The sequence below is a fragment of the Cetorhinus maximus genome, chromosome 9, assembly GCF_964194155.1.
Source record: "Cetorhinus maximus chromosome 9, sCetMax3.hap1.1, whole genome shotgun sequence".
Classification (NCBI taxonomy): Eukaryota; Metazoa; Chordata; class Chondrichthyes; order Lamniformes; family Cetorhinidae; genus Cetorhinus; species Cetorhinus maximus.
In genome coordinates, this window is record NC_135887.1 from 133,958,260 (window position 1) to 133,982,328 (window position 24,069).

The following is a 24,069-nucleotide window of genomic DNA, read 5'->3' on the forward strand; positions in this document are numbered from 1 at the left end:
ATGGGCTTCTATATCATAAAGAAAGGTAAATGATGGAAACATATCATGCAATGTAACGTTCATCATTTGCATCCCTCGTAATGTGTTAGCTTGTACATGGTGTAAGCATTTTTCCATATAATGGGTGCTCATATGTATCCGAACTTATATTAATTGCAGTGTTTTGTGCTACCATTCATCCTGCCTATTTACAAAGCAGCTATTAAAATTTTCCAAGTGTCTTAGGTATTCTCAACTGTCATAACTGTCCTTTCACAACACAAAGATGGAAACCAAACCATAGTGTGGACATAATCTTGACAGGTCCCAAATGTAGGGAATGGAAGGTAAGGAGAGAGTAATGAGAAGAAAAAGTATGTTCAAAACAGCTAATGTTTATTGACAATTCCTCAGACATTGAAGCAATCCTTGCCCATATGCAACAAGACCTAATCAACAGTTAAGTTGGAGCTGCTAAGTGGGAAGTAACATTCACACTATCTCCCCTTAACATTCATGGCATTACCACTGCCAAGTCCCTCAATATAAATATTTAGGGGCCCTAATAAACAATAAATGCCGTGACTATGAGAGCAGGTCAGAGACTGGGTATTCTGCAGCAAATGGTTTTTCTTCTGAATCACAAAGGCACAAGTCTGGATTGTGATGGCGTACTTTCCACATATCTGCAAGGATGCAACTGCAGCAACTCTCAATAAGTTTAATACCATCCAAGACACAGCAATCCATTTGATTGATACCACATCCACTGCCTTAAACATTCACTCCCTCCACTATCGGCATACCATGGGTACAATGCAGCAAATCGCCTAGGCTTTTTAAGCAGTACCATGGATGGCAGCAGCTCAAGAAGGCATCTCACCACCATCTTCTCAAGGGAAATTAGGAATGGGCAAAAAATGCTGGCCTAATAATAATCGGTAATGACCTGTTTTCCCAGGCTTTATTTTTTCCATACTGGCCACGCACAGCTGGTATTTAGACTACATCTTTGTTTTCCATTTTTCAAGCTAGAATACTAAAATAAGTTGTCTTTTGTTTATCACAAGTCCTGTCTCTTACTGCAGTCAGTGACTCTTGGACTACAGACGTAGTGGAATAGTCGCCACTGAAGGCGGGAGGAAGGGCCAGGAACGGCATGACTGACCGTGGTGCCCACCCGTGGGGTTACTCAGCAACTTGGTAATGTATGTACCAAGAAGATGGTAATATATGTATCAATTTAGGGTGCTGTCGTGGAACAGACTAAATTGGGGGTATCCATTTTGGGGAGCTGTTGTGAAACAGACCAAATTGGGGTTATTCTTTGTGCTTTAGAAAAATCTGTCTTTCTTCTTTTCTTCTGATATATATAAAGCGCTTTCACTTTTCATTAAAGTTTTATTTCTTTCTTTTACTATTTTTATATATTAATGTATTATCAATTATAATTGTCATATTATTATTGTAATCATTATTCAATATTCAGTAAAACTGTTGTTTTAACACATTCTTTGTCATAGTCACTCATTCCTGTTACATCCAGAGAATGGCTCCAAATCTAAGTGAAACTCAGGAAGGGACTCTCAGGCCCCTCCCTACATATCTTTACCACAATGAGTACAGCAGCTCAAGAGGAAAGTCTACCACCACCATCTCAAGGGTTAGCAGGGATGAGCAATAAATGTCAGCCTAGCATGCAACATTGCAGAGAATGATTCATAAAAAATGTGACATAGAAAACAAAAGAGGCAAATGGAAAGAAATAAAGACAGGGTCAGGGCAATGTGGTGATGAGGAACAAAAAGAGACAAAAAACACTATATGCAAAAAGAAAAGTAAGAAAAGTGGCCGTAGCCTCTGGATTACTAGTCCAGTGATATTATCACTATGCCACCCAGGAAGTTGTCTCCTTAGGATCGTAAAATTGCAAAGTCGATGCTTCCGATAATGACCGTTTCAGTGCTTTGAAGAGATATTGGTGGTCTTCGTGCCACATGAAAGACACATCCTTTCTCAACAATTCCCTGAACAATGAAGGTTTTGAACAAAATTGGAAACATATGGAGGCAAGAAATTAAAGAGATCTAGGCATCTTTGAAGATTGTCCTTATCTTGAGGAGTTGGCACGGCCTTAATATCCTCTATTTTACTTGGATCAGGACGTATGTCAGCGCTGGAATAAATAGAAATGTAGGCCGGAATTGTCCCAGATTTGTACTAAGTGCGGTAGTGGGCGGGAAAAGGGATGCTTTACTCGTCGGCTGCAATGGGGGCTTTTCATGCCGTATCGCCCCATTCCTGCCGCATTAAGTACGCATTCCCAGGAAATACGCTGGGTCGCTGGCGGGGCAACCCCTAATGCACCCACCCAGCCGTCACCTCAGGCCTTCAGTGATCCATGAGCCATATTTAAAAGGCGCCCCTACATAGAGCTGACACTTTTCAAGGGATAGGGAGCTGCTGGGAACTGATGGCTACCAAAGAGAGGAAACATACTGCCCCCAAATTTAGCAACGTCTCCCTCAAGCGCCTATTGGACACAGTGGAGGCCCGCCACGAAGTCCGCTTCCCCCACTCTGGGTGAAGACCAGCAAGCAAGGTCACCAATCCAGCATGGGAGACAATGGCAGCAGTGGTCAGTGCCAATGCTCTGCAAAAGAGGATAGCCACCCAGTGCAGGAAGAGGGTGAATGCTCTCATCCGTTCCACCAGGGTAACTCACTCTTCTCATCACTCTCAACTCACACACTCAAAAACCTATCACACATCCACAGAGATCTCACACCTCAAGGGACAACGCCACTAACTCTCACACACACACTCACTTCTCCATCAGGTTCATATCTTCTGAAGCTCACGTCCTCATCCTATCCATGGCTCTGCTCACCACACAAACATTCCACACAGTGCCATGAGTCCTGTTTGCACTCTCTCCATCTGTTTTCATGCAGAAGAAGCTGGCTCACAACAGCAGGGATAGGTCCCTATCCAGCGGGGGGTGGAGTGGCCCACATTAGACCCCTCACTCACTTTGAGGAGTGTGCCATCACACTGACTGGTGGGGATGTTGACTATGCCAGTGACAACAGTGAGGTCGGCAGCGAACACCCAAGTGAGGCTCCTTCACCACATCATCCCTCTTTCAATGCAACTGTCAGTGCTCTCTCTCCTGCCTTTGACTCTGCTGCCATGCACTAATTTGCTCTACTTTAGTTCACAGGAAACTCTGCCAAGCGACCAACACCCTCAGCCAGTTCGTCCCTCAGCTCCATCCAGGTCCTCACCTCCAGCCAAGAGGGCACCTCCTCCATTGAAGAGCTGGAAATAAGCAGCTTGGAAGACCCATCACAGCACTTACACATACCCTCAACCAGCGCAGAGACATACACCTCGGTGGGACTTAGATCTAGAGCATGCTCAGGTTCAGAATCTGGTGGTCACTGCATGGAATTGTGTCCGCAGCAGGAGGAGGCAGGCTCAGCCGAGCTCCCCAGTACTTGGAGGATTGCTGGGGAAGAGGCATCTGTGAGGTCTGAGTCAGATGACAAGCGTCTGGATTCGGCTTTCCAACTCATTGTGGAAAGTTAGCAGAAGACAGGAAAAATCACGCAGACCTGTTGGAAGCTCTCGACAGAGTGGCACGCATGTCAGAGGAGTGCATCCACCTGCTCTCTGAAGAAGTGGTGCCCACATGTGCGTACATGGAGATCTCTTGGGAAGGATGGCAGGGCCATGGAGACCCCGGTCCAGCAAGAACGCGGAGATGCGCGCAGACCTGCATTCCATCATGGTAGCCATGGGTGAGTTCCTGCAGTGGCAATGTGAGGCGGAAACAGGGCACCTTGACAACCCCTGGGTGTTCCTTCTCCTCAATGAGTCAGGCCAGGGTCTCGGCACCGGAAGGGAGGAGCGGCAGCTAGACACCCCAGGGTCATCCACTCAGGAATCTCAGAGGCTCTCCTCTCCTTCCGAATCCCCTTTGCCTGTGACCTCTTCAACCTCATCCTCTGTCACCGCAAAGGGAGCAGCTGGCCAATGGGCTGGGATACGAAATGTAGTAAGCTCTTGGGACTTCTCTGTGAGATGAGTAGTTGCTGAAGTTGATCTGCCTTGTATGCCTGACCAATTCCATGGGTTGTTTCTAGTGTGAAGTCACAACATGCTGGTAGACCTCTAATTGCTGGACCTTTAGTTTGCACCATGTAGAACATTTGTGACACCCAGGAGGATTGATTGTACTTGCACTCCAGGACTATGGATCCTGCATATGGAATTAGTGAACTGTTGTACGCTGGAAGTTTCATTGTAGTAGGTTTCGCCATGCCTTCCATGTCTGTGGATACATGTTTTTAGAATTCACAGAGGTAGTATGTTGGCATTTGTCCCTTGTCAATCTTGGCCAATAATGAATAGTTGCTACCCTTCTTAGGACAGATAATTTGAATCTTGGCAGACATTTTGGATGGTGTGGTGGCATCAATGTTTTCCACGAGAATGACAGTGTGAAATATGTGGTCACCGTTCTTCATCGCATCGTGCACATCATCGCTATTTTGTGGTTTGTTAATCGCTTATGTATATATTTCTTAGGGGCACCGGATGGTTGTTCTTTTTGCTTGAAGGTACACTTTGTGCTCGGTCTGTTTGGATCAGTGCACGGTTCTTTGTCGCTGAATCAGCCTTTGCTCTACTGTCACTGCCAATGGGCCTTTCTATCACATGCCTTGCAGAATTGTTGAAAACCTGGGCATTTCCTTGGTGCTTGCAGAAGGCCACACCTTCCACATAACTTGCTAGGTTTGAGTGTTCTTGTGAGTGCGTAAACAACTGGTGTTGTACTTAAGACCTGTAAGCTTTGTTGACCTGCGAGGATTGCTTTGTACTTGTCCATCCTTGAGTAGCTCCTTGATGCTAAATGTTTTGGACTTGTCTAGCAGATCTTTCTGGCATGCTTCCATGGGAGCAGATGCTATTGCCAACTCAACAATTCTGTCTGCTAACTCTGCATTTTAAAAATCACTACCTATCCTTTTCTCTGCGTCTGCTAATGAAGAGGTCTACGGATTCTGTACGCTGTTGTCAGAATGACATGAACTCTGGTCGATGAATATAGAAGTTTAACCTGACTGTGAACCGGTTTTCCAATGTAGTCCATATCTTTTGGGGATTCTTTAGCTCTTCTTCTGTTAATCCTGACATGTTCAGCCTCTGTAAACCTTCATTCTCAATTGCTAGGCAAATTTTTATGGCTTGCCTGTCTGGTTGCCCGTCAGACACACCTGAACCAAGAAACCATAGTTCTGTACATTGCATAAGCGTTTTGAATTTGGATAGTAGATCAGTTGCATCCCAATTCAAACTAACTAATTTTGTGGACATTCTGACAATACCCCTTTGACCTTCCTTCTTCTGTAGCACCCAGGATGAGTGTCACTGTAGCCGCTTTTGTGTACTTTTCTGAAGCTCCGCCCATGAAGACAAATTGCAGTGGGAACACACCACAGAGTAATAGTGTCTTTATTTTTTATGCAGTTTATTGTTCAGCAACTCTCGAAGCCACGCATTATAATCACAACCTTCTCTGGCCTGATTTTTAGGACAGTTCTTTTTTTAGTTTTTTTTTTGTTTGACTCTCCCTTGCTTGCTATCGATCCTGCCCACACCCAGGTCGTTCACCTTTCCTGACTGAGCTAAGCCGATGCTGGTCCTCTCGATGTGCTGTCCCACTCATTGAACTGACGGCCTATAGGCTGCAATCTCACCACGAGGGATCCGTCTGCTTACATAGGAACATAGGAGCAGGAGTAGGCCATTGGGCCCCTTGAGCCTGCTCCACAATTTAACTAGATCTTGCTGATCTCCTACCTCAACGTCATCTTCCTACAATATCCTCCTATCCCTTAATGTCATTGGTATCTAGAAATCTATTGATCTCTGCTTTGAATATACTCCATGACTGGGCCTCCACAGCCCTCTGGGGTAGAGAATTCCTAAGACTTACCACCTTCCAGCTGAAGAAATTCCTCCTCTTCTCAGTCCTAAATGACCTACCTCTTCTCCTGAGACTGTGTCCCCTGGCTCTCGACACCCCCCCAACCAGGGGAAACATCCTTCCTGTATCTACTCTGTCGAGCCCTGTAAAATTTTGTACACTTCAATGAGATTCACTCTCATTCTTCTAAACTCTAGGCCCAGACTCCTCAATCATTCCTCATAGGACAATCCCTTCATCCCTGGAATTGGTCTGGTGAACCTTCATTGCACTCCCTCCATGGTCAGTATATCTTTCCTTAGGTAAGGAGACCAAAACTACACATAATCCTCCAGGTGTGGTCTCACCAAGGCTCTATACAACTGCAGCAAGACTTCCTTATTGCTGTACTCAAATCCCCTTGCAATAAAGGCTAAGATTGTATTTGTCGTCCTAATTGCTCGCTGCACCTGCATGTTAGCTTTCAGTGACTTATGAACAAGAACAACCAGGCCTCTTTGGACATCAACATTTTCCAATCTCTCCCCATTTAAGAAATGCTCTGCATTTCTATTTTTCCTACCAAAGTGGATAACTTAACATTTTTCCACATTATATCCCATCTGCCACGTTCTTGCTCACTCACCTGTCTAAATCTCCTTGAAGCCTCTTTGCATCCTCCTCACAACTCACATTCCCACCAAGTTTTGTGTCATCAGCAAACTTTGAAATGTTACATTTGCTCCCCACAGCCAAATCATTGATATAGATTGTGAATAGCTGGGGCCCAAGCACTGATCCTTGCGGTACCTCACTAGTCAGAGCCTGCCAACCTGAGAATGAACCATTTATCCCTATCTCTGTTTCCATTCGTTAACCAATCCTCAATTCATGGCAGTATATTTCCCCCAAGCTCTAATTTTGCTTACTAACCTCCTGTGTGGGGCCTCATCGAAAGCCTTCTAAAAATCCAAATACGCCACATCCACTGGTTCTCCCTTATCTATTCTGCTAGCAACACCCTCCAACAGGTTTGTCAAACATGATTTCCCTTTCATAAATCCATGGTGACTGCCCAATCTCAGCATTATTTTCTAAGTGCCCAGTTATCACAGCCTTTAGAATAATTTCTAGCATTTTCCCTACTACTAATGTCAGACTAACAGATCTGTGGTTCCTTTTTTTCTCTCTCCCTCCTTTCTCAAATAGCGGGATCACATTTGCAATTGTGGGGTCATATTTGCAGCTCTTTATTTGAGCACTAGCTAAGTGCTGTGTGTTTCCTTCACAGTCACGGCGCTACATTTTCAGCACTCTCCGACGCTGCAACTTCATTGCGGTCAGATCAAAATGTCGAGGGTTGTCTCATGCCACGTAGCACAATCTAAGGCTGTTCACCATGTCTTAATCTTGGTGCCACCTGTCTTACCACCGCTGATCACCATGTCATGTAACTATAGTGATATAATACCTTGGGCTTATTTACTGTACAAGGCAGAGGGCACCAATTGCTCATAAGGCATTAGGTAAATGCGTTGTGGGTTCATTCATTAAGACTAGGCACATGAGAACAGTTATACATAGTTATAAAGCTTGAAGGCATCAGGGTGTGTGTGTGTTCTGTTCAAAGCAAAAATGAAACTAAAACTGGATTACATGACATATTTCTATTCTTGTGATGTCATGCTGATAGCCCTTAAAGGCATATTACAATACTCACCTTTCTGTAAATACCAGGGTCATTAGATCAACATAGCATAATATGTCTTTTAATATGATTGTCTTGATGCATTTTTATACATTTATGCTGGGAAATGTGCAGGAAAGCTACCAGAGGATCATAGATAACCTGCAGGAGAGAATAGTTCAAAATCCACAATAAAAATATGACAATCATCTAGGTGATGATTAATCGTATTTTTTTTTTGGTTAAAAGGATATGTAGCCCTGTTATATCCTAAATTTCGTATATCCTACAGCATTTAAGTTGAACAAATGCAAGAGTTTAACATACTGTGTTGTGTGCAATGCCACATTGTTTCATAAAACAGGTTAAAACTAGAAAAAGCTCATGCCTCAGTTTTTCCCCACGTTCTGATGCTATTTTTCTGTAATAATATTTACAGATGTATTTGCTAAAGCATAATGTTCTTCCATATATAAAGATATTTTTGCAACATTTTATGCTATACCAGAAACTAACTCCATGGCAGCAATTTGAAATGTAATGTTTTTTAATGTGCTAAACCTCTCAAGACACACGCTCACATTCACATCATCCACTTGCCTAGGTGCAATGATTGGAGATTTAAGAAATAATGTTCTTACCTGTTAAGAAAAGCTGTTCTTGTTTCTCTTTTCTTGCTGATTGGGCAAAACTTCTTGTTTTCAACCAACTAGAATCAAATTCACTGACATGCTGGTCAGGCCATACAACAGAAATCTGGAGGAAGACATTGATAATCACAGAATGGAATTTGAAATTACCACTTTTATCTGTCATTTTATTTATAACTATGCCATTAGCACTAAATGTTTAATTTATTGAGAAAATAAAAGATGAAAAAATTATATTGTGGATTGCTACATCCATGTATAAATGGCTTGCAACACCAAGGAGTAAGATGTGAGCCAACAATGTGATTTCTCCCATAAGAGGAAATTCCCAATTGTAACTGAATTTTTTGTATAAGGGCTTGAATAGAGGCAAACTGGCAATCTAGAAAAGAGATACAATTAGAGGAATGAGTCAAAATGGATTGCTTTCAAACGCCAACTGATGGTTTGACTGATAGGGAAGGCCTGCCACTGTCTAATTAAATGCCTGAGAGGCAGTTAATTGGACGAGTCTTTATTAAGAGTCAATGGGGGGCTCTCACCAGCTCTTTAGCTGGTGGTGAGACCCCTGTTGTCTCCATTACTGTCCAGTGTTCATGCTTTAGAAGGTGAAATAATCAATGGAACATAAAACCAATACACCAAGAAGGTAGAAGGTCCATACTGAAATGAAAGAATAAATTAATGGAGAGATGTGGAATGATACAGCCTGATATTGGAGAAATATGAGATTCAAAATCAACTCTGGAACCAATGGGTTTTCAGAGATGAATGATAATCAGACAAAGATAGAATATGTCATGTGATAAGGTGACTGACTACCACCAGTGCAAAGAATGGTAGTTATCTTCGTTATCTAAATTATTGATAAGATGCATGTCCACTCATTAGCTTTACCTTGTATGGGTTTATACTTAACTGTCCTTTTTGGATGTAATGGGTGGATACAGCACTGGTTATGTGCACCTAGGACTTGATAATTTAAAAGGAGAGATTTCTAGCAGCTCTGGTGAGCATATGCCCTGGAGCCTGCAAGCAAGATAGAAGAGAACTGCCTCAGTTAGGACACGTTTGTGTGTCCCAGATCAGTAATGTAAAGATTTGTTCTTTTGGTTTACTCTAGGTTGTTTTTAGGACTTTGGCTTTCCAGCTGGTTTTCGCTGTTAAACCTGTAACTTTCAATAAAACCCGCTAAACAGTATTAAATTTTCTAGTGTCTTCATTGAAATTTCTAGCACAAAGAATGAATCAAAAGAATTAGGGTGAACTGAAGTAACATCAGGAGAGACATGTGAGGATGAAAAATAGGAGTTCATTCTAATTAATAAAAGAAATTACTAAAATTAAAATTTCACATCTGTATTGCTATTGTAAACCTTTCTTACACAATTATCTAAAATACACAGGGTTTTATTTTTATACGAAGCACGGATGAATACATTCAAGTTGTCTATCTGCAAATAAATATTTACAAACCGTCAATACTTGTCTTCCCCGTACTTTTACTTTTTCATTATTTTTGGAATCTGCCAGCGAGTGAAGTACAGAAAATGAAAATCTATAGAGAGATACAAGATCAGAAAATAACACTAGATAGATCAGGCCGTTGAAAAACAAGAAGGGAAGCAACAGAGAGCCTGGTTTACCATCGGCTTAAGTGCAGTTCGAGAATTGAGCAAGTGCCCAGGTGGAATACAAAAGTGTTTTTATTCTTGCTACCACTTCAAAATCTATTGATAATCATGGTGAAAAAAATTAATAATTATGTAAGTGTACAAGGGCTTCAGCAGATAAGTTTGATAGTGACAGCAAGCCTCAAGATAAGGAAGTAATTTGTACAGTGTCTATGTCTGCAGGTGGTGAATATTTTAATCTTTAAAAATTTGCTGTTGGCTCATTAGATTTGATATAGTTTTTAGTTGAACTTGCAGTCAAAGAAAGACGACGGGGTATTGAAGACAGATGCTGAAATATATTTTCGGCATTCATTACAACAAATTCATTGTCAAAAAAGTTGAATGGCAAACAACAAATGCTAACTAAAAGATTATTGAAACATTCCAGCATTTTAAGAAATATGTTCTGTTGAGACGCCCAAAGTGTCCAAAGTTGTTTCTACACACCAGTATTAATAATTACATAATCTGAGAGAAGAAAGAGATGTAACGTCATCTCGGAACATGTCATTTAATTTTTCTTTTCAATTCACTTATAAACTGTAAAATTAATCCAGGATGAAAGTATTGAAACTTTGTAAGATAATCTCCCTCCTCCTTGACAAATTCCAAGGGCAGAATTTTATATTTGGCGTGCGGTCACACGCCCGACATGCCGGAACGTAAAATGACACGCAATGACATCAGACGTGCGTCATGACGTCACCGTGCACCATTGCGATATTTCACTAGACGGGTGCGCTATGAGGACAGAGGCGTGCCCACCATTAATTAACAGGCCAGATAAGGCTCTTGAGGCACCAATTGTCTTTGATTTTATGCAGCCCGTGCGATTTTCAGGGCGTCGCACAGGCACAACAAGCCACGTTTTCAAAAATCTCATCCATGGGCGGGATAAGAGGGGTGAGTGGGCTCGCTAATGCGAGTTGTTAGTATTTTAGCTTTTAACTTACTGCTGCTTCCTTGTGTGAATAGGACAATTTCATTTCGCTTCAGAGCTGCTTTGACAGAAATAACAGGCTTCAGTTCAGGACTCCAGAGGAGTCATAATACCTGGGGCCTTCCAGGTATCAGGCAGCCTTCCCTTACCCTGGGAATGGGGATTGTGGTCTCTGCTGGAGGCACCTCCTCTGAGGAGGAAGAGAGGGGCAGAAGGGAGAGGAGGCCAGGTGTCCCTAATCAGCCTTCAGGGGAGCGACCTGTGGGAGGACAGGCACAGGCACAAAGAGCACAGGGCCAACAGGAAGTCCAAGGCGAAAGGGGCAGCAGAAGACGCCACTATCCTGCTGCCAGGGTTTACAGGCGGCGATGCAGCTACCTCAATGTGTCTGAGGTGCAATGGGAGAACTTGACCTCCATCTGTCAAATGATCGGCCCTGAGATCAGCTCCAACTGTGTGGGTGGACACCCCATGTCAGGGGTGCTGAAGGTCACAGTGGCCCTCAACTTCTATGCCTCCGGCTCCTTCCAGGGATCAGTGGGTGATCTTTGTGGAGTCTCCCAATCATCTATCCACAGTTGTGTCAAGCTGGTGACAGACGCTCTGTTCAGGTGTGCATTGACTTTCATCCACTACCGCATGGACGAGGCCAGCCAGGCAGAGCGAGCCAGAGGCTTTTCCATGATTGCTGGGTTCCCCCGCATCCAGGGTGCAATCGACTGCACACTTGGCCATCAAGGTACCAGCGGGTGAGCCCGGTGCCTTTATCGACAGGAAGTGATTCCACTCCTTGAACATGCAGATAGTGTGTGACCATAGGATACAGATTCTGCAAGTTTGTGCAAGGTACCCAGGCAGCTCCCATGACACTTACATCCTGAGACACTCCCAGGTGCAGAGGCTCTTCAGTGCTCCAGTCCGGCTGGATGGATGGCTGCTAGGCGACAAGGGCTATCCCCTCAGAAGGTGGCTTATGATGCCTCTCCCCCATCCAAGAACAGAGGCCGAGCAGTGGTACAATAGGAACCATGCCTCCACAAGGGCAATAGTAGAGAGAACCATCAATCTTCTCAAGATGTGCTTCCGATGCCTGGACCGCACTGCAATACTCCCAGATCATGTGTCACTGATTGTGGTTGCATGCTGCACTCTCCACAATCTGGCGCTGGAAAGGGGGGGACGCAGAAGATGTTGACGCAGCTGCTCTGGCAGCAGACGATGAATCCATTAGTGAATCCGAGGTCGAGCACGGTCAGGAGAACGCTGAGGGGATAGACTCTGACCTGGGCAACCTCCAGGGAGGCAAGGACACCCGGGAGGCTTTGATCCAATGCTGCTTCAGCTAGCCTACCAAAGAAGAACCACCACAACATGCCAGGGCTGCAGGCTCCATACTTGATACCTGACAGGAACATTTGCTTGGTGAACAACATGCACTATGTGCCATTTCAATAAAGTTCAATGACAAACAAGTCACTCATAACATCATGGATTACCCTGCACCTGCAGAGCTAATGAAGCACCAAGAGGCTTGTTAAACACAAACACATTTATTGATGTGGTGCCTGGCATAGGTAAAACAAATTAAATGGAAAGGTGTTCTCCATCACACCTACTAATAATTAACGTAAAAGTGGGGGAAAAAATATCACCAGTGATAAGCCGTGTTGTGCTTAAGGTGCTTTAAGTTTTCACTTCCGGGGTGCTAGGTCTAGGTGCTCCCCCTCGCTGGCACTGGCATTGGAGACAGCCTGCTCACTCTGCTGTCCTGTTGGCTTTGATGACCTTTGCGGGCGTCCTCTGGCCCATGGAGCCATAGAGTCATAGAGGTCTACAGCACAGAAAAAGGCCCTTCAGCCCATTGAGTCTGCGCTGGTCAAAAAATGACCTAACTATTCTAATCCCATTTTCCAGCACTAGGCCCATAGCCTTGTATGCCATGGCATCGCAAGTGCACATCCATGGGCCTGTGCTGGCCCCGCCTGGGAGGGAGCAGCCAGTGCCACGGCTGGCATCTCCCCAGTTGTGGCAGCCTCATCGGATGCCGTGGTCACTGGCAGAGAGGCGGAGGAGCTACTGCCGTCATCCGGAGCGCCCTGAGAGGAGCTCGCAGGGACAAGAAGGAGCTCGTATGCCGTCAGGTCACTTTGAACCTCCCTGCTCACCATTGATGGACAGGCACCTAGCTGGGATACTGGGTGCCCAATCCACCTCCCACACTGACACTGACCACCTGAAGTCATTGCCGGTGTGAGGGCTTGCTTCTCTAGAAAGCCCTGATTCAGCTCCTGGAGCAGCCTCTCCATGAGAGTCGCCACTCTCTCCATGGAGCAGGCAGTGCGCTTGGCTATGAGGGTCATTGCATTGCTCATGCTCCGCATGGACTCCTCCACAACGGAGACCATGCATGCATTCCCTCATGTATCTCCGCCAGAGCCTCCCATACACCCTGCTGGACTTCCAGCATCTGCTGCCTCAGGGAAGACTCCAGAGGCACATCATCAGCCACTGACTGAGCGTGTTCCTGGTCTCCAGCAGTCCTCTGACTGCCGGCGCCCTGGGCACTCTCCGCCTCCACCTGCACCTCAAGTGAGTGTGAAGCGGCCTCACCGCTATGCACCTAGATACTATCCAACGATCTAATGCCCACCGAGGTGCTGGTATCTGCGCTGGTGCCTGCCTGGCTGAGAGGGTGTGACGCTGGTGATTGAATCTATAGTCTGTGTCCTCTGGGGTGAGCGGCGGGCCTTCAGGCTCCTGACCCCGATGGCTTCTGGTGAGCCTGAAAGGAAGAACAACAACATGTCATTAGTTGAAGTCGTTACACTGTTACTGTGCATGTCTGGCACCCGGATCAGGGGGCCCTCGTCTTTCCATTATCAATGGGGATTCCACATTCGAGGCTCACATCAATATAGAGACAACTGTGGAATGGTTGCTATTACAGACATTCTGACCTCCGTGCACTGCACTCTTACCTCCCTGTGGCACCCCAACCTCACCGCGACCGGTTGACCTGGGCACATGGCTCCTAACTGCTGTGCTAAGCGACCCATGCCAACTGGTACTCACCCACCCCGATCGCAGATCATTGAAGTGCTTACGGCGCTGCACCCATGTGCGCCTCACCAGATCAAAGGTCGCCCTGGATGTCACCTCCTCCCAGGCATTTTTGGTGAAGTGGAGGGGCCTCCTCCTCCCGTCCCCGGGGACAAGTATATCCCAGCTTGCTGCCACCTCCTCCAGGAGGGCAGCGAGGCACTCATCGGAAAAACACGGGGCGGACTGCCCCGTCAACCCGCCCTCCCGCCTGCCGTGTTCAGCACTGAAGTTCTCCATAATGAGGGTCCTCCAAATCAATGGTAGCCTTCGCATGGCTGCCGCGGCCGCTTTTGAATCGCCCGCTGGGCCACCACTGGACCCAGCGGACATTGAGCCCCCGCCCACCCCTTCTCGCTGATGCGTATTACGCTAGGCAGGCCTTAAATTGTTAAAATAAATTCTTAATTGCGTAAAATGGCGGTGCGGAGCCGATCGAGGGCAGCTGTCGGGTTCTCGGCCGCCCTCACCCGCTCCCGCCAAGCCCACCCAACCAATGTAAAACCCTGGCCCAAGTCACAGCCACGGTGTTGCATCCAACGGCAGGACACATTTTCCACAGGTAAAACTAGCATCAGTCCCATTAAAGGAATATTAAACTCACCGTTTCAGATTACAGGTTAAGAAAATTGATAGGCAGATCACTAAAAAAAGTATACTGCAATTTGTAGATAAGCCTAAGTACAACTGCACCTTTCACCTTTTATATCCAACTTAGTAGTAAATGACTTATGCTGCAAGCTGATTTACAGCAAAAGAACTTCAAAAGATTCCCATATTGACACACGTTCTGGATTTAATCACTATTTTAAAGTTCAAACATATCAAAGCAATTCTGTTTTCTTGCTGCCTTCAGATTTTCGCTAATAGGCGGGATCGAATATAGTTCCTGCTGTAAAATTGTGAAAAATATAGTGTGGAAAAGAAATTATACAGACTACCTAAAATTACAGTTCACTCAATTCTACTTTGTGGGAATGAACCAGGTTATGATGATAAGGCAGAAAAAAAAACCTTCAGTGCTACTGGCATTGTGGGCTAGCAGACAAATAATAGTGAAATAAATAGCTGTAATTTACTGTTCAATAGTTTGTCTTCGAAAATTATCATCTTAAATGCTTGAACCATATACTTTAGCAAACCAGTTTCTACAGAAATAAGTAGAGAGCCATTTGTTTTTTCAGGCCATTAAGCACTTAAGTGGAATATGCACATGAGATGCTTTGTAGCTATCACATTATAACATTCAAGTCTCAATAAACAAGACCAAAGTTTAAATCCTCATCACAAATTACATCAACATAAATGACCTTGGTTTCCCACCCTTAGGTTGGTTTTACATTCTTGCTCGTTTCTCGCCAATTATTACTGTCTGAGAAAGTTTTGTGATTTTGAAGGTTTTCTGCTTTTATTCTTGAAACTTCAAGATCTGCATACAATGCTCCTTTTAAAACGATAATTGACTTAGATACTGTATTGCGTCACTTTTACTTTCCAATCATGTTACTCTCTCTGTAATTGAGAGAATCCTTGAGGAAAATAGAAATAACCATGTGTTCACAAGCACTTACATTTGCTCATTTTAATTATTTAAAAAAAACTTTAAGTCCCCAAAAAGCAACTGAAATGTAGAATCGCTGCACAAAGGTCACTAAATGATTATAGGGAGATCAGGAAGGGTTAGTGGAGGTTTCAGCTATTATTCTGAATCATGAAACTCTGAAAACTCTGCCAGGATGAAGGAAGTGCATTTTGAAGTCAGCAGAAATATAGGCATCAAAGTTGAATGTAACTTCTGGATCTGACATCCATTTATATTCCAAACACAATAATACACACAATCAGGCTTTTGTATATTATCTTAATCACTTATGATATTGTGGCATCACACAATGACTCACAGCTATCACCCTTTTTTTTATTGAAAACTTCAATTTTATTCCTGATTTTAAATAGGATAAAAGTGACTAAGATTCGCAAAACTAAGTATTCTGCATTTCCCATATGGAAGTTTTGACGACAATTTCTTCTATATTATTTAATATGGTTTTAAAGTAATTCACAGTAAGAGCAGGCACTGGGGGGTGGAGAGACAGAGTGCAAGCACTGGGGGAGAGAAAGAGTGGGCACTGGGAAAGAGAAAGAGTGGGCACTGGGGAAGAGAGGGGGCACTGGCAGAGACAAGAGAGAAAGCGAGCACTGGGGGTGGGAGAGATGAAAGAGCGGGCACTAAATGGTTCTAAATTAATATGTAGACAAGACATATAGATATGGAAGTATACATGCGCTGCATTGAGAATTTTTCAAACTAATAATACCTTTGAATTAGTCAAAGTGACTTTCTCCGCAGAAATGTTCACATCCAAATCTTCAATGGGAAGCCTTCTTGCTTTAGCTGAAGGCAAGAAGCACTGGGGACATTGGCAGTTATCCCTTAACCATACATAAGGATATTGGCTGTGGCTTCCATCCTCCCAGTGAACAGTGATGCATCGTTGTTTATCAAAGGCCTCTACTTTTTGAATAGCTTGAATTGGCACACTTATGTTGAAAGCTGCAGGTGTGTGTTGTCTGTAACCTTGAAAAGAAACAACTTGTTTGGGATGACACAAAGTGTTCTGTCCAACCAGTACTGTCTGCATTCCATTTCGATATGTTCTGTTATTCAGCAAATGTTTTGTAATTGAACGCCACATTTTCGCTTTCGCAATTTTTCAGAAGATGACAGCTGCCTCTCACGCTAAATCTTCACTCCAAATGCTTGAAGCAGGATTCTCACCGTCCACTCAAAATTCAGTGATGCTTCTATAAATCCAAACATGATCAAGAAAAGTTAATTGTCAATGTCATTAATGTGAAAGCATTTTAGAAACATACATAAACTACGGAATTACCATATGGTCAGATACAATGTCTCCATTCAGGGCAATTAATCCTAATGAATACAAAGATCCCTGTGGAGAGAGACTATGAAGAATAATATAATTTTAGAAAACATTGTTGCTGATTAACATTACTCTGCTTTAAAAATTCACATTAAAATACAACTTTTCTATGAGTTACCAAGAATGAGAAATTAAAATCCATGTTTCCTTTAAAATTCATAATTAATCCCAGTAACCAACTGCAATTATTTATGTTAAAATATCTGTATTTGAGATTATGGAGCAAAATGACAAATTTCACAGAGATATGACCGATGCTCAAAGATGCCCAAAAATTCTTGTACCGTATTGGGATTGGATGTTTGACAGGCATTTTAACGATTGTATGTTAAACCATTCCTTACTGTTATGAGGATCATGTGACTGTATAGACGAATCAGCCCTAAGCGTGGCGAATCTTAGGGGCAGAGCTTTCTAGCCTTGGTCTTGGAACAAACATGTAGCCTCATCAGGAGTCAGTAAATAAAGTTTCTTGTTTCTTACAAGAAACTAGTCCTGTGTTTCAAGTTTATTACAACTGGCGAAGAGGATAAAAAGCGTCAATGCAACACCTTGCCTCACAACTGTGAGTATTCCAATATTTTAAGGGAAGAAAGAAGTATACTCACCAGCAATGCCTCTCTTTGATAGAATTGACCCTTACAACTCAAATGTTGAGGACTGGAGTCAATACATTGAACGATTAGGTTTCAATTTTGTAGCTAACGAAATAATGGCGGAGGAGAAACAGAAGGCAATTCTCCTAAGTATCTGCAGGAGCAAAACGTATAACCTAATCCGTAGTTTGATGACTCAGAATGCACCAAATTCCAGATCCTTCACTGAGCTAGTGGACCTCGTGAAAGGACATTTTCAGCCTAAACCTTCAGTGATCATACAAAGATTTAAGTTTAACAATCGAGTAAGGGCCCCCGGTGAGTCGATCACAACATACATCACGAAGTTAAAACAGTTAACGGAGCACTCTGACTTCGGTGATACTTTAAACATGTTGCGAGATTGTTTGGTTTGCAGCATAAACGACGACGCCATTCAGCGCCATTTGCTTTGCAGAAGTTGAGGTAGGCCTGAAGCGCGCCACAGCGTTAGCGTTAGCAATGGAGAGCGCTGAGAGGGATTCACAGGCTTTGCAAAAGGTACAACATAGTGCCGTTCTGCCGCTAGGGCTGGAACCTGCCACTGTGCATGGCATGAAGATCAGGGAGGCTACCACGAAGTGGGACATGGTCCTTACCGCTAGGAAAACAAAAAGAAATGCTGGAAGCGGCTCACTAGTAAGTTAAAGTGTTATTGTTGTGGGGGAAATCATGCACCCAAAGTCTGTAGGTTTAAAAAGTCAGAATGCCACCACTGCCACAAAAAAAAAGGTATGTTGTTAAACAGTGCAGGACTAGATCAAGGCAGATCATTCAGACAGCAGGTCAAGTTAAATGAAGTGCACAATATAGATGAGCCAGAAGTTACTGAGGCTAACGGTTGGGAAAACTGAACCAATCACTGCTACATTTCAAGTAAATGGAAAGCCTCCACTCATGGAGGTTGACAGAGGAGCATCATCCCCAGTGGTGGGAGAACACATCTTTAAATACCTCAGAGAAGGTACCCAGCCACTGAGTTTGGGGAAAACCACTGCTCAGTTGAAAACATGTGCAGGACAAAATACAGGTGAAAGGCATCACCTCTGTAACTGCATCACACAGGTAACAGACAGCTCAGCTGCCAATAATTGTGGTAACAGGAGAAGGAGCTAGCTTTCTGGGCCGTGATTGGTTGAAAGAAATCAAACTAAACTGGTCGGAAATTTTTCCGGTCAGGACAGGAGGAATTCCCGAGTTGCTGAAAAAATATGACAGAGTATTCAGAGATGAGTTGGGGAAAATCAACGGTCTACAAGCTAAAATATACATGGACTCTGAAGCAACACCCTGGTTTTTTTTAAGGCAAGACCTGTGCCTTACGCTTTACAATAAAAGGTAGCTATGGAATTATGTCATTTGGAGAAGTTAGGAATAATACAGCCAATCCAATTTTCAGAATGGGCACCACCCATAATCCCTGTGCTAAACCCAGACCAAACAATCCGCATCTGTGGGGATTATAAATTAACTGTGAACAAGGCTGTGATATTAGACAAATATCCAAATCCAAAGATTGAAGATCTGCATGCTAAACTTGCAGGAGGAAGATCCCACACTAAACTGGACATGAGCCATGCATATCAACAGCTCGAGCAGGACAACACATCAAGAAGTTACATCATCATAAAAACGCACAAAGGCCTATACCAGTATACATGTCTACCCTTTGGTGTGTCATCTGCCTGTGCGATTTTCTAAAGAACCATGTACAGCTTACTACAAGAACGCCCCCTAGAACAACCCCAAGAGTTACAGTGTACCTGGATGATGCCCTAATCACAGGATCCATAGAAGCAGAACATGAGGCAAACCTAGAAGAGGTTCAGAAGAGATTTTTAGAGGCTGGCGTTCATTTATAAAAAAAGTGCGCCTTCCAAGCAAAGGGAGTAATGTATCTGGGTCATTAAGCGGGGGCCAAGGGTTGCATCCATTAGAGGAGAAAGTTCAGGGCAAACAAGGAAGCGCCCTCTCCTATAAACATCACACAGCTCAAGTCTTTTTTCAGCATGGTAAACTATTACGGTTGATTCTTGCCTAATCTATCTACATTGTTAACCCCTTTACACTTATTATTGAAGAAGAACCACAGATGGTCCTGGAAAGCACAGCAAGGAGAAGTCTTCACAAGAATTACAGAGCTTTTACACTCATCTTATCTGCTAGTACACCATGACCTATCTAAGAAATTGATACTCACGTGTGATGCATCTCCCTAAGGAATGGGGGCAGTATTGTCACACAAGATGGAGGATGGATCCGAAAGACCGACAGGATATGTATCCAGAACCCTTTCTGTAGCCGATAAAGGTTACTCCCAAATTGAAAAATAGGGCTTATGTATCCTATTTGGAGTACAAAAGTTCTGTCAATATTTGCACGGTCGACATTTCACCATACTGTCAGATCACAAACCACTGTTAGGATTGTTTAGTGAAGATAAGGCAATCCCACCGATAGTCTCTGCTAAAATTCAAATATAGGCTTTGAATTTTGTCGGCACATGAGCACGCTTTTATGCACTGTCTGGGTGTGCATATAGCAGCTTAAGAGGTAGTACTTGCATTAAATTTCCTGGACTCAACAGGCTGTGCAAGACAAGTAAAAAATTGGACAAACCGGGATCCAATTTTAACAAGAGTCCGTGAACAAGTATTACAAGGATGGTTAAATGAGGAATTAAAGCCATTCTTTGTACGTAGATCCAAACTGAGTTGGCAAGATGGTATCTTGTTATGGGGAGCAAGAGTCGTTATCCCTGTGTAAGGAAGAGAACCATTATTGGAAGAACTTCATAGTGCATCCTGGTATTTAGAAAATGAAGATGCGCACATGAAGTTATATCTGGTGGCCAGGTATAGACAGTGATATAGAAAAAATGGTGGAACACTGTCACCACTGCCAGCAACAGTAGAAGTTGCCCATTACAGCCCCACTGCATCCGTGGGAGAGGCCTGGTTGACCCTGGGTTACACTACATATAGACAATGTAGGTCCATTTCTAGGTACCATGTTTCTTGTGATTTTCGACGCACATTCCAAATGGATGGACGTGTTTGAAGAGAGGTTACCTACTTCGGTTACAAACATTGAAAAATTGCACCAGAGTATCAGCGTTCATAGTTTACCTGAAGTTACTGTGTCAGACAACAGCATGGCTTTCACTAGTACTGAATTCCAAAGATTCGTGAACCTAAATGGAATTAAACATAGCAGAACAGCACCGTGTCATCCCTCATCCAATGGGCTAGCAGAAAGAGCAATGCAAACTTTTAAAAAGGCATGAAGAACCTATCACCAGTTTAACACCTTTTTGGGGAGAACTGGGCAGAAAGTGGAGGGTTGGGAACAGGTGCGGGTTCGATTTAAAAATCACCTTCCCAGAGGGCGCCGTTGGATCCCAATGTTTCTGGGACATGCTCAGATTTTCAAAAGAAGGGCGGAAAGTGGAGGTGGAACAGGAAACTCACTCGCCTCAAATTAAAGCCCATGAAGTTCCTGGACTAGCTTGTTAATGGGCCAGGGAGGGTAAAAATGGAATATTCAATTGGGAAATCAACAAACTCAATTTGGGAAATCGACAAACTCAAACAGACAGTCTTGGGCACATTGGCAAAGGTTTATCTTTCATCTGATGAAAAGTCTCAAGGCCTGGGGGAATCATGCGCCAGATCGTTGCATTACCTTTCATTTGGCTGTTTGGTCTCTTACATGCGCAGTGAGACCACTGCCTGCTCTATCTGGCAAGATAGCAGCAGGCCGCATTATGGCTGCCATCTGCCTTTGCTGCTTATGGTCTACAGGCAGCTCCCGCCTCTTAGAGACGCTCAATGCCAGTGAGTGAGCGCTGAGCTCACCACCCCTCCAATTATGGCATTTAATCATGTAATGATTATCGCATGAGCGACGCAGTTGTGGAGCAAAGTCGGGACAAATAAGTCATCTTGTGCCCTCCCATGTGGTGAATTTGGTGGTGGGGTACATTTAATCAGGCGGGAGGGTGGTGGGTGGGGAAGCTGCCACCTTTTTGTTTTCACCCTGATTAAGACCATGGCGGGAAGTTCCATGGGCAACCTTCCTGCCCACCGCCAATTGAGGCCCTCGCCAACTTAAGGGCCTCATCCCACCAAGCAGGGAGTATAACAAGCAAACTTGTGTGGGGTTGGTTGTGGGCTCCCAGGAGGGTCCCTCATTCAAAGGGACTCAATGGCTAATCAAAGGAACCAGCATTGGGTAGAGGGGGGGCATTGGGGAATCTCGCTGAAGCCACCCACTGCCCTTGCTGCCGACAGCCCCTCTCCGCTCCCTGCGACCCCAAGTCTGTGTCCACCTTCCTGCCATTATTCACTTGTGTCTGGGTCCCTCAGCGATCTGAGGCCTCGGGTGGGTGTCATACTAGCCTCAGCCACCACCCCCAGTTGTGCTGCTGAGTACAGCAGAGTGGCTGCCCTCTGATTGCTTTCCATACCCCTGCCCCTTTCAGGGGCCTTGATCTCAGGGCAGGCTTGCCGTTGGCCTGTCAAGTGTCTGAGTGGCACAAGATGTGGTGGACCTTCCCAAAAAGAGGCGACACAGGACTCTGGCAAGCTCTCCATCCAGCAACTGAGACCCCCATCACCTCAACAAGATTCCACCCATAGTCGCCAGTCGAAAATGGATGAGTGCATTGCAATCTGGTAATTAAATATCAACAACCTGATCATCTATTCACTTAAAAATATTTGCAACATAAAATCCGAATCAGTCATACGCGTCGTTTGGATGCTCCCAGTGCCAGCTGGTGTTCAGAATGATGTCCATGATGCACATGCAGACTTTGGGACAAGTTGCATGGGGTGCCATACTGTTGAGAGCTTAGCAAACTGCTGCTGTAAGTAAACCGCCATGCAGATCATGACATCAATCAGTGCGCTTGGCTGATTTAATGCGGGCAATGACATTTTTGGCGCTTAATACTTCAACTCTTGATACCCTCTCTTAACCACGCACTGTTGAACACATGTTCACCAGCAGGAAGGACCCCACCCTAACCCCCACCAGTACTATTTAAAGGGACCATCAACTACTCACAAGTTAGTCTTTGGCTGATTTCTTCTGGCTGTTGCTTCGAATACGCAGGTGTTTGGCGTTTAAAGTTGCCAAAGTCCACAGGCAGTGGTGCTCAAGGAATTTTTGCTGACTTCAGGGCTTCTGCACAAAGCAGTTACTCCCAGACATGGGTGCACTAGTAGGCCGGTTGGATACAGTATGATTTGGAGAATTAACAGAAGCCATGCAGAGCAGGACAAGCTGTAGGAAGATTAAAGGGAGGGAGGGGGAGGAGAAAAATGGTGAAGGAGTCTTAGCAGGAAGCTATATTCACCCAGGATGTTCAGGTAACAATTTTCCCCCCTGAACCTCGGTGAAGAACAAATGTGTGAGACGTCTGTGCACCAATAAGGTCACTGAAATCTGCCACTTGCTGCAGTCACAACTGCAATCTCAGAGAAGGGTGACAACCAACTTGCTAGTGGAACAGGGATTGCACTCCTTCAATGTCCAGCTGGACTGTGATCATACACAGTGAATCATGCAGGTCAATGAGAAGTATCCAATCAGTAGTCATTCTGTAGCTGTATGTTATATTAGCTGTATTTGACCACCACAGCAAAACAAAGAGAGGTTACTGGACAATAAGGACTATCCACTGATGACATGGCTCATGACTTCCATGCTCAACCAATGTACACGTGAGCAGACCATCGGAACGCTGAAGTAACGCTCCACTACCTGGAATGCTCTGAAGGAACACTGCAATACTTAGCAGAGAGGGTATGAGATTTGTAACGGGCTGCTGTATGCTGCACAACCTCACCATCATGATAGGACAGCTCATGAGCAGCTTAGGAGCAGGAGGAGAAAAAGGGAAAGGAGGCAACCTAGACAGCCCCATCCTGGCTGGGTTGTCCATGAAGGACCCTTCCAATTGTGATATCAGTAACTGCAAACCCAATTCTCCTTTCACCATCTTGGTGTCGCATCTAGTCCCGCATCTTCCCTCAGTCATAGATCATCACAACACTCACTTGCCTACCATAAAGTAAATATTCCAACCTAAATTTTTAAATCAAACCATTCCATGCTGCATACAAGAATCAACTAATCACCCTTGCGTCTTCCTTTGGTGCTTGACTTCCATGTCTCTTTATCTGTCCTAGTGCTCCTACACAGTGCTACCCCAGTTTATGGAAAACTGCTGACTTTCAGTGAAAGAGATATAGGGACTTAGAAAATAACGTCAAGCAGCTTTGGGCGTAGAAGGCCCAGCTGTGGGCTGTATTGTTTCGGCATTGGCAGCAGCAGTCTGAGCTGGGCGACTGACAGCGGCAAGGGCACTAGCAGAGTACCACAGGTGGGAGAGTGAAAACTTTCTTCCTATGAGAGGACAGCAAGGTTGTGTTCCATGGAGCCTATGCCATTTTCCCAGATGGCAGGGTTTCAGCAA

General features: G+C 44.4%; 1 protein-coding gene across 1 annotated transcript in view; it reads right to left on the reverse strand.

Annotated features, from left to right (window-relative positions):
- bbox1 (butyrobetaine (gamma), 2-oxoglutarate dioxygenase (gamma-butyrobetaine hydroxylase) 1) overlaps nt 1–16,852 on the reverse strand; it is a 236,871-nt gene extending 220,019 nt beyond the window's left edge. The window contains exons 1-2 of the mRNA XM_078549550.1: nt 16,324–16,852; nt 8,282–8,396 (exon numbers count right to left, since the gene is read on the reverse strand). Of these exons, the coding sequence (XP_078405676.1) occupies nt 8,282–8,396; nt 16,324–16,701 (493 nt within the window). The 5' untranslated portion in view covers nt 16,702–16,852. The remainder of the gene's footprint in view (nt 1–8,281; nt 8,397–16,323) is intronic.
- Nucleotides 16,853–24,069: the final 7,217 nt, after the last annotated feature.